Consider the following 16,134-nt stretch of genomic DNA (forward strand, 5'->3'; position numbering starts at 1 on the left):
TATTTTAAAAGTTATTACATCTACATAGATGTATTGTACAGTTTGTAGTTTATTAGGGCCCGAGCGCCGCCAGCGGCGAAGGCCCTATTGAAACTGAAGGAATTATTATTTTCTGCAAGTAAATTGGCTTTTTGAGGGGCTTAACATATTCAAAAACTCACCAAATTTGGCGGTCGCATCAATTCTGCTGAAAATTTACGTATTTTAAGGGTTTCGGGAATAGGCGCCCAATAATGGCTCTCTAGCGCCCCCTACAAAGTTAAAAAAAAATTGAGCTCCTGCAGTGCGTTTATCGTAGACTCACGAAACTTGGTAAACACATGTATCATGTCAAGACGTACAAAAAACGTCATTGGAGCCATACCCTAAACCCAACAGGAAGTCCGCCATTTTGAATTCAAAGTTCAAAATTAGTGCGATTTTGGCCATTTCCACATGTCGTACTTTAACAAACTCCTCCTAGAGATTTCATCCGATCAACTTCAAATTCGGTCTGTGCCATCTTAAGACGTTAAAGATGAAAATTTGTTAAAAGAGAAACTTTTCGTCATAGGGCGTGGCTCTGGCGGGGCGGCCATTTTGTGCGTTTCGCCATCAAAACAGGAAGTGGCTGTAACTTGATTGTCCAACTGGCTCAAAACTTTTCAGGATTCATAAGAGTCCAACCCTGAGGACAAATAAAGGCCGATATTTACTTAAAGTCATAGCGCCCCCTAGTGGCAACAGGAAGTAGGCCTAAAAGTCAAGGTGCTATACTTTAACGAACTCCTCCTAGAGATTTCATCCGATGTACTTCAAACTTGGTCTCTATCATCCCAACACCTTAAAGATGAAAAGTTATTAAAAGAAAAACTTTTCATCAGACGGTGTGGGCGTGGCGTGGCGGCCATTTTGAGTGTTTAGCGATGAACAAAGAAGTTGTTGTAACTTGAGTGTACGTTGTTGTATCTGCCTGAAATTTCTCACAATTGACAAGGGTCCAGGCCTGAGGACACCTACAGGCCAAAATTGACTTTTGGTCATAGCGCCCCCCGCTGGCAACAGGAAATGCGCCTTATATGACAAACATCGTCCGATTTACATGAAACTTAGAATGTGTGGTCTACATGTGATACTGAGCTGCCCCCTATACTGTAACCACGCCCACTTACGCAGGCCACGCCCCCTTTAATAACATTTGAACCGTTTAAGGTAGATTCTTGTGTGAGGTGTCATTGAACTCAGCAGAGAGTTCCTTCTTCATTGGTCATAGTTTGGCCCGCCCCCCAATACTTAAGCCACGCCCCCTTTCATAAATGGTGACCCATTTAAGGTAGATTTTTGTGTGAGGTATCAATGAACTCAGCAGAGACTTCCATTTTTATTGGTAAAGGTTTGGCCCGCCCCCTATACATTGGCCACGCCCCTTTTCACAGCTCATAAACCGTATGACGTAGAGTCTTGTGTTAGGTATCGTTGAACTCGGCAGGGAGTTCCCTTTTCATTGGTGGCGATTTGCTGTGTCTGAGTGCCACGCAAATGCACAGTCGCAAGAAGCAGCAAACGCCGGTAACCCCGACGCACGCAGAGGAGCGAGGGCCCGTCCATCGTTGCTTGCAGCTTTAATTATTTATTGCTTTTACAGTGGCATACTGTACCTAACACCAAAAAGATATATGTATATGTGACATTGTCGTCTTGATTTGCCTTGGACTTGTTGAACGAGAGTTGTCAGTTTCCCAGTGTTCCCTCAATCAGTAACTGTTTTTTTTTAAACTTTTTATTTTCATTTTTAATTTACATCCTGTACATTCAGTACAATATATTCCCATTACAATTACAATATGAAAGCAGCATAAACAAACATTTTCAGGGGCATTTCAGACATGGGCAAATAGATTCCTCCTCAGTCATTCTCAGAGGGTCCAGTTATTTTGTTGGCATCACTTTCCATGTATTCAGTCCATTTTCTCCAGTTCTTGTCACAGATATGTCCTTTGAGTTTATAGTTGGTACGTCAACTTTTCCATTGAATAAATATTCCGGATGACTTTCCTTATTTGGAGGTTCGAAGTATGTATGTATGTATAGTAAGTATCGGTCCATTTTCTAAACAGCATGCATATCACACTATCCCACTTACCTAACCAGTGCCCAAAATCCAATTCTGTGTAGTGATTCACTACGGGCTAAAGGTAGGAGCGGTGACCGAGTGTGAGTGGTCAGTGTGAACACATAAAGAGGAGATGAACCCTCCTCTCTTATAATGTGAAGCAGCTGTGTGTTTCCTCTCCACAGATACTCACAGATCTGTCTATAAATAGCCCCAGATGTCCGAAACCTTTGCTCCCTCTCTTCCCTCCTCCCGTTCGGTTTAGTACAACAAATCATCTGAGAACTCTTCCTGTCCTGTTCTCCGTCCAGGAACAGGAAATACAGCACAAAGAAAGAACAACAGAGCCGGGACAATGCTACGGACACCAACACCAACACTTAAAACAATACCCCTTTAATGGAAAAACAATAGTTACAATTGTATATTAGTTAATTAAACTTAAGTTAATAGTTATTTTACTGTTAACTAACAACAAAATGATAATTATGTAATTGAATTATGAAATGAATTATTAGTTATGCTATCGTTTGTTATTTTACCAGTTTATTGTTTCTCACATAACATTTCACATATTATATTAAGTATTAGTTAATGGTTAAGAAATTGTTCATAAACTGTCAATAAATATTATTTGGATGGCTATTATGAAGTTACATCTGATGAATACGATACCTTGTTAATAGTTAATTGAGACTTTGTAAAGCATCTGTAAACATTATTTAGATAGCTATCAGTGCTCAAATACTCAATAATCATCTCTTTTATAGATCGCCAAAAATTCTCATCACACACTCGACAGCCATTTTAATTCCAGAGCTCGCCTCCCTGCGTGCACACGTTCCACCAAAACAAGTTCCTTCACAAGGCTGTTTTGCAGAGGCACCGTGGTTCTGTCCGCCCAAGACGATTGTGATTGGTTTAAAGAAATGCCAATAAACCAGAGCACGTTTTTCTCCCATCCCGGAATGCTGTGTGGACTAGTCAGACCTTCCTTCACAGCACTGTGAAGGAGGGTCTGGCAATGTGAGACTATGTAAAGAGAGGTGTTTTTAATATGCCTTGTGTTGTAGTTATTATATTTTAAATACTAACAGCCTGAGTGATGCTGCTTTTCTCAAGTGACCTTCTAAATTCCACAAAGTAGGATTAACAATAAACCTGGATTAAATCACGGTTTCTTTCATAATCTCACTGCACCAAGCTTTAAACTCAAAGTAATCATTCCAAACCTCTTTAAGTCTCAGTTCAATCCTCTGTACACCTACATTTATTTTAGCCTGTTATTCTGACCTTTTCAGTCTCGGTTTCAACTCTGATCACTGACTGACTAGTCTACTGTATATGCACGACGGTCCACTTCCAGGAAATTCTGCCGGATGCACTCTTTGGCACCGGGGCTACGTCCGGCGCCCATGACGATTGTGATTGTTTTAAAGAAATGCCAATAAACCAGAGCACGTTTTTCTCCCATCCCAGAATGCTAGGTGGACTAGTCAGACCTTCCTCAGCAGTGCTGTGGAGGAGGGTCTGCCAATGCGAGACTACTGACTGACTGACTTCCTACTATAGCCCTTGAACTTTCCATTGATCTAATTTTCCATCTATTTAACATTAGTTATTAAAAGATTATGGAGAATTATGGAGTGAAAATATTAACAGCACTACCTATTCTCAAAAATTACAAGAGTTGATCCAACACATTGTTAATGCAATTTGTTTTACAAAGAAATGCATAGGATTATTTGTTTGCATTACAATTTTGAGTTCTCTCTTCTTTTTCTCTAGTCATGTTATCTTAACAGTAAGCACGTGAAACAATGCAACCGTTTGACAGATGCATTGGTTATATTATATTGCATTTTTACATGTTAGCACAACAAAAATAGGCACATTTACAAGGCACTCTCACATGATAAAAGTGGCGTCAATGATGTTGAACAACAAGGTAAGGGAGCACGTTGTGCATAAATGACCAATGTGGGCATCTAAGCACTCGTTACAGACATTTCCTTACACCGCAAAGGATATGACATGTATTAAATGTAAGCCAAAGTTTTGGTTAAGAAGAAGCTAGTCCATATCTTTGACGTTCCACTTCCGGGATTGCTCCGGTGCCACAGGAAATTCCGCCGTATGCATGTCTTTTCCGTCCCCTTCCTCTTTCTGTGTTGGCGTTCTAACCTCTGGTGGATTTGTGAGGACTATGGTTAACTGCTCCTCAGATCTCTGCAGGGTAAATCCAGACAGCTAGCTAGACTATCTGTCCAATCTGAGTTTTCTGTTGAACGACTATTTCTAGCTCTGAGGAGCATAGCGCCGCCCATGACGATTCTGATTGGTTTAAAGAAATGCCAATAAACCAGAGCATGTTTTTCCTCCCATCCCCGAAGGATGTGTGGACTAGCCAGACCTTCCTCCAGCACGCTTTGGAGAAGGGTCTGGCAAAGTGAGACTTAGAAGAAGCTAATTTAAACTTTCAGCAGGGGAAGGTGAAGTTTCAAAATCTGAAGAAATCCAATTTTATTTCCCTCTTAATAGATACTGTGATGCATGAAGCCCTCTACTAATTAAATGTAAATGCAAAGACATTACAAGATCATCAATAAAAGCAGGATTTTATGTTAGAGATTTTTAAGATGGTATTTTTATTTATTTTTGTATATACTAATAAGAGCTCATGTTTATCTATGTAACATCAAATGTCCTGCATTGCATGCAATGCATCCTGTATGAAATATCAAACCTACACAATGATTCAATTAAAGAACCTCTAAACAAAACTGAAAAAATAAAAATAGAGCATTTATTCATGAGCATTACAACATGTTTATACGCGTAACCGATGTCTTCACACTATTCTTCCAAGGAAAATAGATTTGGGGTACTTGTCTCTCAGAGACGACCATTGCACAAAGAAATAGTCCGATATTGGGTACAGGATCTTTCCTGTGAGTGACAGTGTCTGCACCCGGCAGATGCTTTCAACGTAAACAAGCAGGACTTTCTTCATTCCCAGAATTCCAAGCAGGAGTCCTGCCACACACAGAGGAACGCAGGTCCCTGGGCCGTTGCACAACACCTGAAACAACACGCACGCACACGCACGCACACGCACACACACACACACACACACACACACACACACACACACACACACACACACACACACACAGTACAAAGACAGACTGATTTGTTGTTCCATCATTTTATTAATAATCCAAAGGAAAAATCACAAAAACACTTAAAAGGTCATGAAAATTCATTGCGATTTTGCAATTTGATGATGAATCCACCTTAATTATTAAAAAGTATCGCCGATACTGGCCCTGTATTTACTTGGTATTGGATCGATACCAAATTTTGCAGCATCGCACACCAGTAGTATTGGTCTTTTGACTCTGCAAGCTGCGAACCATGAGCTAAAGGGAATCTTATCAACAGTTATGTTCAGGTTCTTTATCAGTCATGTGATCACTTGCAATGAAAATCTTAAGCCTCCAACAATGCCCATTATAAATAGTTAGAAAAGAACACAATAGTTCAAAAGAAAAATCTCACAACTACAAGCTAAATCTCAATCTCAGACAAAAAAACAGATATAGAGCTTAAATATAAAGAAAAACATGAATTAATAGTAATATTATTATTATTTGTGTAGACAGTATTGCAAATTAATTCAAACTGAATGTAAAAAGGAATGTAGTAATGTATATATAGATATATATTAGGGCTGGGACGATATGCTTTTGTCCCAATTCTTTCACAATACATGACGGTTCCATTTGTATTGCGATTTTCTTTTTTTTGCGATTCTAGAAGTATTGAGTATTGCAATTTTCTTTTCCTTCTTTAAACACAAATAAAAGGTTGACAAACAATATATCATGAGACATTTTGACGCTTTTTAGAGAAAGTCAAGTCAAGTCGGAAGTGATAACATATTTATTTGCTTCACCTGTTCACCTGTTGGTTTTTTGGGTTTTGACATAGAGGGGGGAGCCTGGGAGGGAAGACTTTCTGTTGACCGCCACACTAACGGACATATTTTGACTCACAAAGTAACTTTACATTTGGTAACTGCAGTGCTAGTTGTATTTTACGTGTGGAGGAATAAAATCATTGCAATACAATCTGGGGCGCGTCACGGTGTGTTCATGCGTATCTCAGTGTTCAGGCCCTCGCAGCAGCTCTTTGTTGGACTGCTGACAGCCGCAACAGGGAGTTCTGAGCTCTGGTTGGAGGCGGTGTGAGAGTCCCGGAACAGGAAATAGGAAACATCACTGTCTCTATCTCTGCCACAAGAAGGTTTTAAAACACCAAACACAAGCTCTGAACTAGCCGGGAGTTTGTGGAACAGCTGCATATTTTCCTACAACAACAAAGCACTCACTGTCTCGCTCCTCTCTTTTCTTTCTCTCTCCCCTGTGACATAAAGCTGCCTTCAAGTGCAGTTGGAAACGTCAAAATCTATAAACAATCTGACGGATGACGGTGATTGTGAAATATAAAGTCTACTTGTGCTTTGTTCGGGGGTTTAAGAAGACAACAGGACGTCACACGAATGGGCCGTTTTATTGACTCCTCCCCCCGCCAAACAACTCTGCGGAAAATTGCCGGATTGCTATTTTTTTTTTTTTTTTGGTCTGAATGCCCCGTAATTAACAGGGCAAAGAGAGCATGTGTGAGAGTCAGTGGCTGCAGCTCAGTGAGACTCAAAGACAAAGTGGGGTGCAGACTGCTGGGATGAATAAGTGGCCTCAGGGCTGAGGAGGGAGTTGGGCTTTACAGGAAACCAGACAGAGCTGCTCTGGAGTCTGGATAAGTCATCATACAGCTACGTGATACACACAGACAGCAGCACTCATATTCTCTGCACACTGCTCTGTGAAACTACAGAGGACTGGCCTTTCCCCGAAGCACAACAGTTCAATCATTCTTACAGCTCAACAATCCACAGAGAACAGCCACTTTACACCCACAACAATCAAATGGTTCTTGTTGCAGCAGATGTGAGCATTGCAATTACAAACCTTTTACTTTTTAACCGGTAGAATTAAGTGGTCAGTGTAATTTTTTTTTTTTTGCTGTGCAGTAAATCAACTTTAAAAAAAAGCCAGTCTGTCATAAACATTAGCAGATTTCACCACTTGATCCTAAGCTCCATCTGGCTGCGGTGAATACAACTCTGGCCAGGGGAGTTGAGATTTCCATCTCCAGACATTTCCAGACCCTGGAAAATACATACACTTACATAATCTGGATATCGTCAGCTTTCTTAAAAGTAACTTGGCTTCTTACACCATAGTTTGGAGAAACTGCTTTCATGGCCATGTGTACACTTTAACCTGGATTCTAACAGGGTTTTTACATGTCGGTGTTTGCAGGACAAACACAGGGACAATACTGCTGTGACAACTGCACAGGAATGTCCACGTATTCCAGTTATTTCAAACCTCTCCAGGTTGTAGTGTATCACTTAAAAAAATGCAGACCTTTGTTCAAAAATGGGACACTGGTAGGGGGAAAAAAAATCTGGTCTAAAGGCCCAGACACACCGAGCCGATAATCGGCCGTCTGACAGCCTGGCGAGGTCGGTGACTCGAGTCTGTTCGGTGTGTTCCGTGCCGTCATCCGTCCGAGGGGCCGTCGGCCTTGATTTTGGCCGACCTGACTTGCTGGGTCAGAGGGCGGGCAGTCGGACTCAATGACCAATCTGATTGGTGGAGTTCTAGCCCTTGACTAGCGAATCAGTGCACTTATGTTAGCGTGATGAACGGCTCTCAAAATCTGACGAAAATCTTTAAACTGACCTTTGTTGATCTGAAATGAAGACAGATTCAGCAACTGCACGGCCTATTTCTCTCTTCAAATATTTTCAGAAACACGTTTCAGTGAACTAGCTTCATAAAATATGAGATCGTATTCAGAATGAGCCGCCATTATGCTCGGTTGTAAAATCCGGGAGCAGCCACACCCACGTGACGCGTTCGTCCAATCAGCTGCCGGTTTTCATTTTTTTGGGCGACAATACAGATTAGGGCTGCCTGCTGTTATGGAGACGTATTACGTCTCACACACGCATAGAACGTACGCTGAAGGTGTGATCTGAGGCACTTTTTTGACCAACTCAGAGAGACTGATCAGTCGGACTGGCTTTCCTCCTGACAGTCGGCCGTCTGGTTGGTGGGTCAGGGCCTTAAGGATAGAGGGTGCTGTATGCTGAACATAGTGTAAAGCCCAAGGCAAATGTATGATTGGTGTTTTGAGCTATGTAAATAAATTTGACCTGACAATTGAACACATTTTAAAAAAGGGAATTGGGGAATACATACTATTTTTCTTATTCTATTCACTCATGTTTCAGGTATCATTTTCCATCTAAAATGTATTTGTTTCCTGCTTAACATTTCCAGACGCGATAGACTGAAAACCAGCTTTTCCCCAGGCAGGCAGGCAGGCAGGCAGTCAAAAGCACCAACGCTCCTCTCCATCTCCTCCCTCTATAAAGACTTGTGTGCAATAAACCCCCCGAAAAACACGAAAGTACAATAACTTCATGTATATAGCGTCACCTCATCGTGTTTATTCATCTTGATTTTTTTATATTTTACCATTTAAATGTTCCATTTTGTTGTTATTTTATATTTGACCATTTACATTTTGTCTGTAATTTATTAACATTATTGAGAGCTGCTAAACTGGGTTTCGTTGTTGGAAAACAATGACAATAAAGATCTATTCTATTCTGCATTTCATGATTGCTTTAAATAACAGATGCAGTGGCTGGGTTAGCTCAGTCCTCGACGCAGCGGCCGCGGGTTCGACTCCAACCTGTGGTCCTTTGCTGCATGTCATTCCCCCCTCTCTCTCTCTCCCCCCTTTCATGTCTCCATCTGTCCTATGGAAATAAAGGCCGAAAATGCCCGAAAAAAAGAAAATGACAGATGCATCTGACTAATGGCAGAATCAGTACCAGGGTTTCCCTCAGTGTATTGTAAGCCTAGTGGCCCACCCCCGCCCCCAAGCCTAAGCCAATGTGAATTATTATTTTTTATGCATTTTTAGGATGTTTTTTAAACTACAGTTACAGTGGGGCGGCTTGGTTAGAAACTTAGACATACAGTAGTCATGCTGTATTTTCAAATCTCCAGTTAGCATTTAATTATGGCCCCTATGAAATCTGTGTTATAGCTTTTTTAAGTTCTCAATTTTCACGATTCCGTCCATGATTCTGTTATCCCAGAAACTACTGGGCTCTACATTAATGCTGCCGTCAGGCTGTCGGGCCCCAGCTGCTACGTATTGCACCTTCGTGTTCGTGATCATGTTTAATAAAGTTCTAAAAAAAATAAATGAAAAATCCACTGAAAATAGGACATTTCTGGAAACAATTTGTGATATGTGTCATAGGGCTGCACAACATTAGGAAAATATCTAACTGCGATTATTTTTGACTGATGTTGTGATTGCGATAGGATTCAGGATATTGGAGGGAATGATCATTTTTGTATCATTATTCTAATTTTCATTGAAATAAATATATATATATATATATATATATATATATATAAAGATTGAAGTGTGATTTTTTTGTGAGGATCTGCACCAAACAGAGATGATTTCTTTAGTCTGTAGGATAGGATTTGTAGGCCAGGACGTCTCTGCAGCACCACGATACTTCATTTAGAATGGTATGACACATATTTTGCCTTTAACAAATATTGCGCCCCCCCCCCTGCGATTTGGATATTGCACTAGTCCATATTGCGATTTCTAAAAAAAAAGGCAATTAATTGTGCAGCCCTAATATGTAACAGTAAATAAAATACTAAAAAGAGGAATAAAAAAATGTTAAATCAAATGTTACACCAAACATTCAACTATTAATTCACATTTGATTATTCGTGGTCTTCAGGGTTAGCTAATGGCATTCTTTCCAATCGTGATTTTGATTTGAAAACAGTTCATCGTTCAGCCCTTATCGGTACTAGAGCCCTACCGATAAAGGATTTTTAAGGCCGATATCGATACAAATATTTGGTGATTTAAAAATCCGATATTCCGATATATCGGCCGAAATATATTTAAAAAATATATATATATACACATCCAGAAAGGTGTAACAAAACATAAACCGATTTCCCTAACATTAGTTATTTGTAGTTATGAGTCCTCACTAAAATAATATGATAATGCAGTTTAAAAATAAACGTGTTTGTTTTATTGTCACAACAGAACAGGGGAACATCAGAATATAGTAAAGTTCTGATAAATAAAATGTATAAAAATACAAACCTAAAGTGGCCATATTATGCTCATTTTCAGGTTCATAATTGTATTTAGAGGTTGTACCAGAATAGGTTTATGTGGTTTAATTTTCAAAAAACACCATATTTTTGTTGTACTGCACATTGCTGCAGCTCCTCTTTTCACCCTGTGTTCAGGTCTCTGTTTTAGCTACAGAGTGAGACCTCTCACTGCTGTAACATCTTTGTTGGCAGTCACACATGCTCAGTAGCTAGGTAAGACCACACGCTCGGTAGCTAGGTAAGACTGTCACTGCCCGATGTGAGTCGAGTGCAGATGTGAGTCGCGCATGCGTCACTTTGCGACAAGTAGCCTACAAGATGCTAACGGCTTTTTGAGCTAATGCACAGTCTATGAGCTAACGTTAGCAATCAAACAATCATAGATAGCTAAAACATTTTTGAAATGACTGCTGCTGCTGGCTACAAGTTAGCAATCAAAGACAATAAAGGCTGTCACTTAATGGCGTTTTGAGCTAACGTTAGCAATCAAACAGTCATAGATAGCTAAAACGTTTTTGAAATGACTGCTAGCTAAAAGTTAATCAAACACAACAAAGGCTGTCACTTGAATGGCATTTTGAGCTAACATTAACAACCAAACCGTCATAGATAGCTACAACGTTTTTGAAATGATAACCATCTTCTGTTATTGTATGTAAAGAGAAACGTTTATTATTTTACAGATTTCATAAATTTCAGTATGACACGTTATGCCGCAAACAGTTTAAATCTGAGCATGCGCGACTCACATCTGCACATCTCACATCGGGCAGTGACAAAGACCACACGCTCGGTAGCTAGTTAAGACCACACGCTCGGTAGCTAGGTAAGATCACACGCTCGGTAGCTAGGTAAGATCACATCATCTAGCTAGCGGTTTGTTTCTCCAACTTCAGTGGTACAAGGCAGGATTAGCCGGGAGACTTCTTCTAAACAAGGGCGCACTTCCAACTTTGCGTTGAATACCTGCAGAACAGATATGTAAGTAGTTATTTTGTAGATTATGGTGAACTAGTGTGTGTTGTAGCAGTGTTTTGCCATTCAGAACGAACTAGCATGCTACGGTTAGCCACGTCGTTTCGGCTAGTGACGTAGAAAGCCGTGCAGATTTTGACCAGCTCACCCGGAGACTGAAGGCAGGACACATTCAGAAACCGTATCTAAACAGCATGGATGTTTTTTTCCAAGTTTGTATGTGTGTGGAAGCACCATAGACACAAAATAACTGATCTAAATGATTCTTTTCATAATATGGGCACTTTAAAATATGAAACTTAAAGGGTTAAACACGAGTGTTGCCAACAGGGACATTGTAGAGCGTCCTCCGGTGGACAGACTATGTAACGCCAACACTCCGAACATGGTTTCGTCCGTTTTTATTTTATTTTTTAAATATTCATTTATCGGCCATTATAAATGCCGATACCGATATGGAAAATGCCTAATATCGGCCCGCCGATGTATGGGTCTGGCTCTAATCGGTACCATGCCCGTGAGAGTGGCTGGAGGTTTCCGACTGAATCATAAGCCTGGCTGGGACATTCCTGGCATGACTGCCCTGGCACTAAGGCCCTGGTTTTGTCTTCCAACCAGCCACCAGTGACCATGGGGTTCTGCTGGACAGACGTCCACAGTGAGCGACCAGTCACAGGTCTGGAATCTGCTCCCGTTATTCTCAATGTACAGGTCACACAGAGCAGAGAGAAACTACACCATCTGTGCTTTATCAGAGCTGAGAACGCTGACTGGTGTTTAGGTCACTTGACAATAAGTGCATGTAGTACACCACAGACTCCTTGCTGTCATTTTGGTTTTTTTCCCCCAGATTATTTACGTTCCACAAAAACGACACTGTCAACACTCCCACTAGCAATTTTAATTTATACCGAAAAAGTAGTTCCCATGAAAAGTGTCCCCAGGGTGTGTTCTGTGGTTTATCCAGAGCAACGGGGGACATTTCTGGAAAGAGATGTGGTTGATGAATTCCCACGTGTCATTTTTTTTCAATGATGCGATTCAAATTCTATTGATATGTATTGATGTAGTGGTGATTTGTCCTCAGACTAAATAAAACAAACTAAACCTTGGAGATAGAAACTTAGAAGACAGCCAGTGAGGCACTGAAGGACTGGCTCTTACACAGGGATAACAGCGTTTATTGTCTGGGCAAAGATGGTGTTTTGTGATGTTTATTTTCCTTTTCTTTTTTCAAATCAGTGTTTGTTAAAATCAAACATTCTTACAAGGAACAATGGCGTCTCTTGGCTCTGGTAAAAAAAACATCAGCTAGAGCTGCTCAATATATCGTTTTTTATCGTCACCGCGATATCAACTGGCGCGATTAACATATCGCCAAAGACACTCAAGAGATTATTGTTAGTTGAAAGAAAAAGTAACTTTTAAAATGTAACTTTTTTTTGTAGCGGTGCCTTTAATAATTAACTCAATGTTCAATTTGTTCAATAAAAGAATGTAGGAAATTATTTCCTTTAATTGGTTTTAAATTCAACAAACAATATGTTGTGTTTTAGCAGAGTACTGAACGTGGCAGAAATGCAGAACTGAGTACACTTTAATATGTTTATTTATCGCAAGCAACATTGTTATCGCGATATTCAACAATGTCATCGCATAGCGCATATTTTCCTCAAATCGTGCAGCCCTACCATCAGCCCTCCCCAACCTTTTGGCGAAACGCAACCCCACGTCACGCTGCGGTGGCCAGTCATGGAACTGGCGATCAGACTTGTCGGTGTGTTTTTGAGGCGGTGTGAGAATCCTGGAAAACAGGAAACAGGAATCATCACTGCCTCTATCTCTGCCACAAGAACGTTTTAAAACACCAAACACAAGCTCTGAACTGCCCGGGAGTTTGTGGAACAGCTGACTGTTTCCTGCTCCTCTCTTTTTCTTTCTCTCTCTCCTGTGACACAAAGCTGCCTTCAAGTGCGGTCGGAAACGAGATCTATGAACGATCTGAAGGAAAACATTAATGTGAAATATAAAGTTTACTTGTGCTTTGTTGGGGGGAGGGGGGGGGGGTGTTTAAGTAGACAACAGGATGTCACATAAATGGGGCGTTTCATTGACACCTCAAACCCCCTCAAATATCAAGCATTGTCTTGAATGGCAGCGATTGCTGGCGGGGCCCGCGGCGCCTCCAGTACGCAGCGCAGACGAGCTCGGTGGAGAATAGGGGTTAGGGTCGACAGGTATGTTGCTGCTTGAGAAAAAGAGTTAGCTCCACTCACCATGTCGGGTCTGAGTCTAAACACCAGAGGAAGGGAGTACCGCAGGGCGTCTAGGGTGCTGAGAACAGAGGAACCCCAGGACTGGTGGACCTCCCGGCTCCGTGGGATGCGACAGATGGTGAACTGGGAAAAACAAGGGCACACGTCTTTCAGAGGCGCTCAGACACGGCACCATTCGTATCACAACAAACAACAGTGTTGTATTTGGATACAACTAGCTTTAAACGCTCCCATCTCAGACTTCACAGCCTCTCAACAGCGCATCAATGGGTCAGTGGCTTTTCCAATGAGTCTACACTTTTCCCTACACTGCCACACAAATCACAAAACAACATCTTCCTATTTTTCATCTAGTGGTATCTAACCATGCAGATCCATTTGGAGAGATTTCTGGCACCAGCTCAATCAAATGGAATTTAATTTGTGGTGCACAAGGCATTCCAAAATATATATTTACAGATAGGAAAGAGTCTTTCAGTATAATCCACAGACCCCACTTTAACATCGATAGAAAGAAGTTCCTGGGGCATCCGGGCAGGTACCGGGTACCTTTGTTTAGGGCTGAAATAACAATTATTTTCACTGTTGATTAATCGGTCGATTATTTTCTCGATTAATCAATAAGTTGTTTGCTCTATTAAATGTCTGAAAATGGTGAAACATGTTGATCAGTGTTCCCCAGAGCCTAAGATGACGTCCTCAAATGTCTTGTTTTGTCCACAACTCAAAGATCTTCAGTTTACTGTCCCAGAGGAGAGAAGACACTAGAAGATATTCACATTTATCAAGCTGACAGAGAATTTTGACTTGGTTGCTTAAAAAAAAAAGGACTTAAACCAATGAATCTATTCAAAATGGTTCACAATTGATTTAACAGTTGACATCTAATCGATTCATCCTTGCAGCTCTAATTTGTTGCATGTCATAATGTTAGGCCCTCCCCACCCCCCTTCCCTGTCTGTCTGTACAGTAAGCTGTTCACTAAAGGCAAGAAAAAAAGATCTTTCTAAAATAAGTCTTTATCTTGAATAACTTATTCAGTATTAACTTGTGTCTTCATACAGATAATACTATAAATAACACACATTTGTACAAAACACATTCAAAGCTGCAACCGTGTGTGCTAATCGATTAGCCATTCGACAGAAAACTATTCTGTAGTAAAATCTTTCATTCAAATCAGCGTTCAGCATACTGCATATTCCTCTTCATCACAGTTGTTTCTCACTGATATTTTATAGGTTTAACGTAGGAACTGGTTTAGTGTGTACTGCTGCCATCTGGTGGCACGCACACACACACACACACACACACACACACACACACACACACACACACACACACACACACACACACACACACACTCTTAGTGGGGACCCATGCATGCATTCCCTAGACCCTTACCCTAACCTTAACCCTTACCATAACCTAATTCTAACCCTAATCCTACAACCAAGTCTTAACCCTCAAACAGACCTTTAACCTTGTGGGGTCCAGCATTTTGGCCCCACAAAGTTGTCCAGACCCTATAAGTATACTGGACTCCCAGTTTTTGGACCCCACGAATATAGTTAAAGAACACACACACACACACACACACACACACACACACACACACACACACACACACACACACACACACACACACACACACACACACACACACACACACACAGAGAGAGAGTACCTGCGACTCAGAGTCTAAGCGTTGTTTGGAGCTTTCAAAGGTGCAGATCTTCTCCTCACTCATCGTGTCCGTGTCAGCGATGACATAGTGTCGAGGGCTGTATGCTGCCGACAGGCTCTCCATCAGCCGCAGGATCTCTGTGGTGTGACCACCTGGAACCACACACACAACACATGCTGCCAGTTACACATGATGAACACGTGATGGACACTAGGGGTGGGGGGAAATGTATTGTGATTGATATATTTTTGCGACGATTTTTAGAATTGATTCTTTCCCTAGAATCAATTTTTTTTATTTATTTAATTTTTTTTACCAATGATTAAGCTTAATATTTTCTGTTCATACGGTTTTCTGTTCATACGGTTCATACTCTTACGGCGACTACATCATATCCGTTTCCAGCATAATGGACCGAAAGCAGAAAATGTAGAAAACACGTTATGTTCTTTTTTACAAAGGGAATAAACATCAGACTGACTGACATGTGCTGTGCATTCTTCGTAGAAAAACAATTAGTTTTTATATGATATGTTGTCTCTAGAAGTGTATGATTCAACTTTTGTTTTTGTCAAAGGAGGAAAAGATAAATCACAATACTTATCGGATCGCAATACTTTTCCAATGGCACCCATTATTCCCACCCCTAAAAACGGCTGATTAGTCGACCAATCGACTCAGAGGGGAAGCCCTACTGTCGACATACTTCTGGTGTGGGTCTGGTTATTTTCTTCCCTCAGTGTGAAGAGATGAACAGCTAATGAAGAGAAAATGAATGCTACACCACACGTA

General features: G+C 40.9%; 1 protein-coding gene and 1 long non-coding RNA gene across 3 annotated transcripts in view; both read right to left on the minus strand.

Annotated features, from left to right (window-relative positions):
• Positions 1–743: 743 nt before the first annotated feature.
• LOC118494330 overlaps positions 744–16,134 on the minus strand; it is a 17,352-nt gene continuing 1,961 nt past the window's right edge. Inside the window, exons 2-3 of the long non-coding RNA XR_004896455.1 lie at positions 1,116–1,119; positions 744–755 (exon numbers count right to left, since the gene is read on the minus strand). This is a non-coding gene — a long non-coding RNA (uncharacterized LOC118494330). The remainder of the gene's footprint in view (positions 756–1,115; positions 1,120–16,134) is intronic.
• alg14 (ALG14 UDP-N-acetylglucosaminyltransferase subunit) overlaps positions 4,879–16,134 on the minus strand; it is an 11,928-nt gene continuing 672 nt past the window's right edge. The window contains exons 2-4 of one of the 2 annotated variants that reach the window (XM_031307794.2): positions 15,343–15,494; positions 13,656–13,778; positions 4,879–5,174 (exon numbers count right to left, since the gene is read on the minus strand). In XM_031307794.2, coding sequence (XP_031163654.1) covers positions 4,944–5,174; positions 13,656–13,778; positions 15,343–15,494 — 506 coding nt within the window. In that variant the 3' untranslated portion in view covers positions 4,879–4,943. The remainder of the gene's footprint in view (positions 5,175–13,655; positions 13,779–15,342; positions 15,495–16,134) is intronic. The other variant, XM_031307795.2, reaches the window with a different exon arrangement.

The sequence above is a fragment of the Sander lucioperca genome, chromosome 23 (genome assembly GCF_008315115.2).
Source record: "Sander lucioperca isolate FBNREF2018 chromosome 23, SLUC_FBN_1.2, whole genome shotgun sequence".
Lineage (NCBI taxonomy): Eukaryota > Metazoa > Chordata > Actinopteri > Perciformes > Percidae > Sander > Sander lucioperca.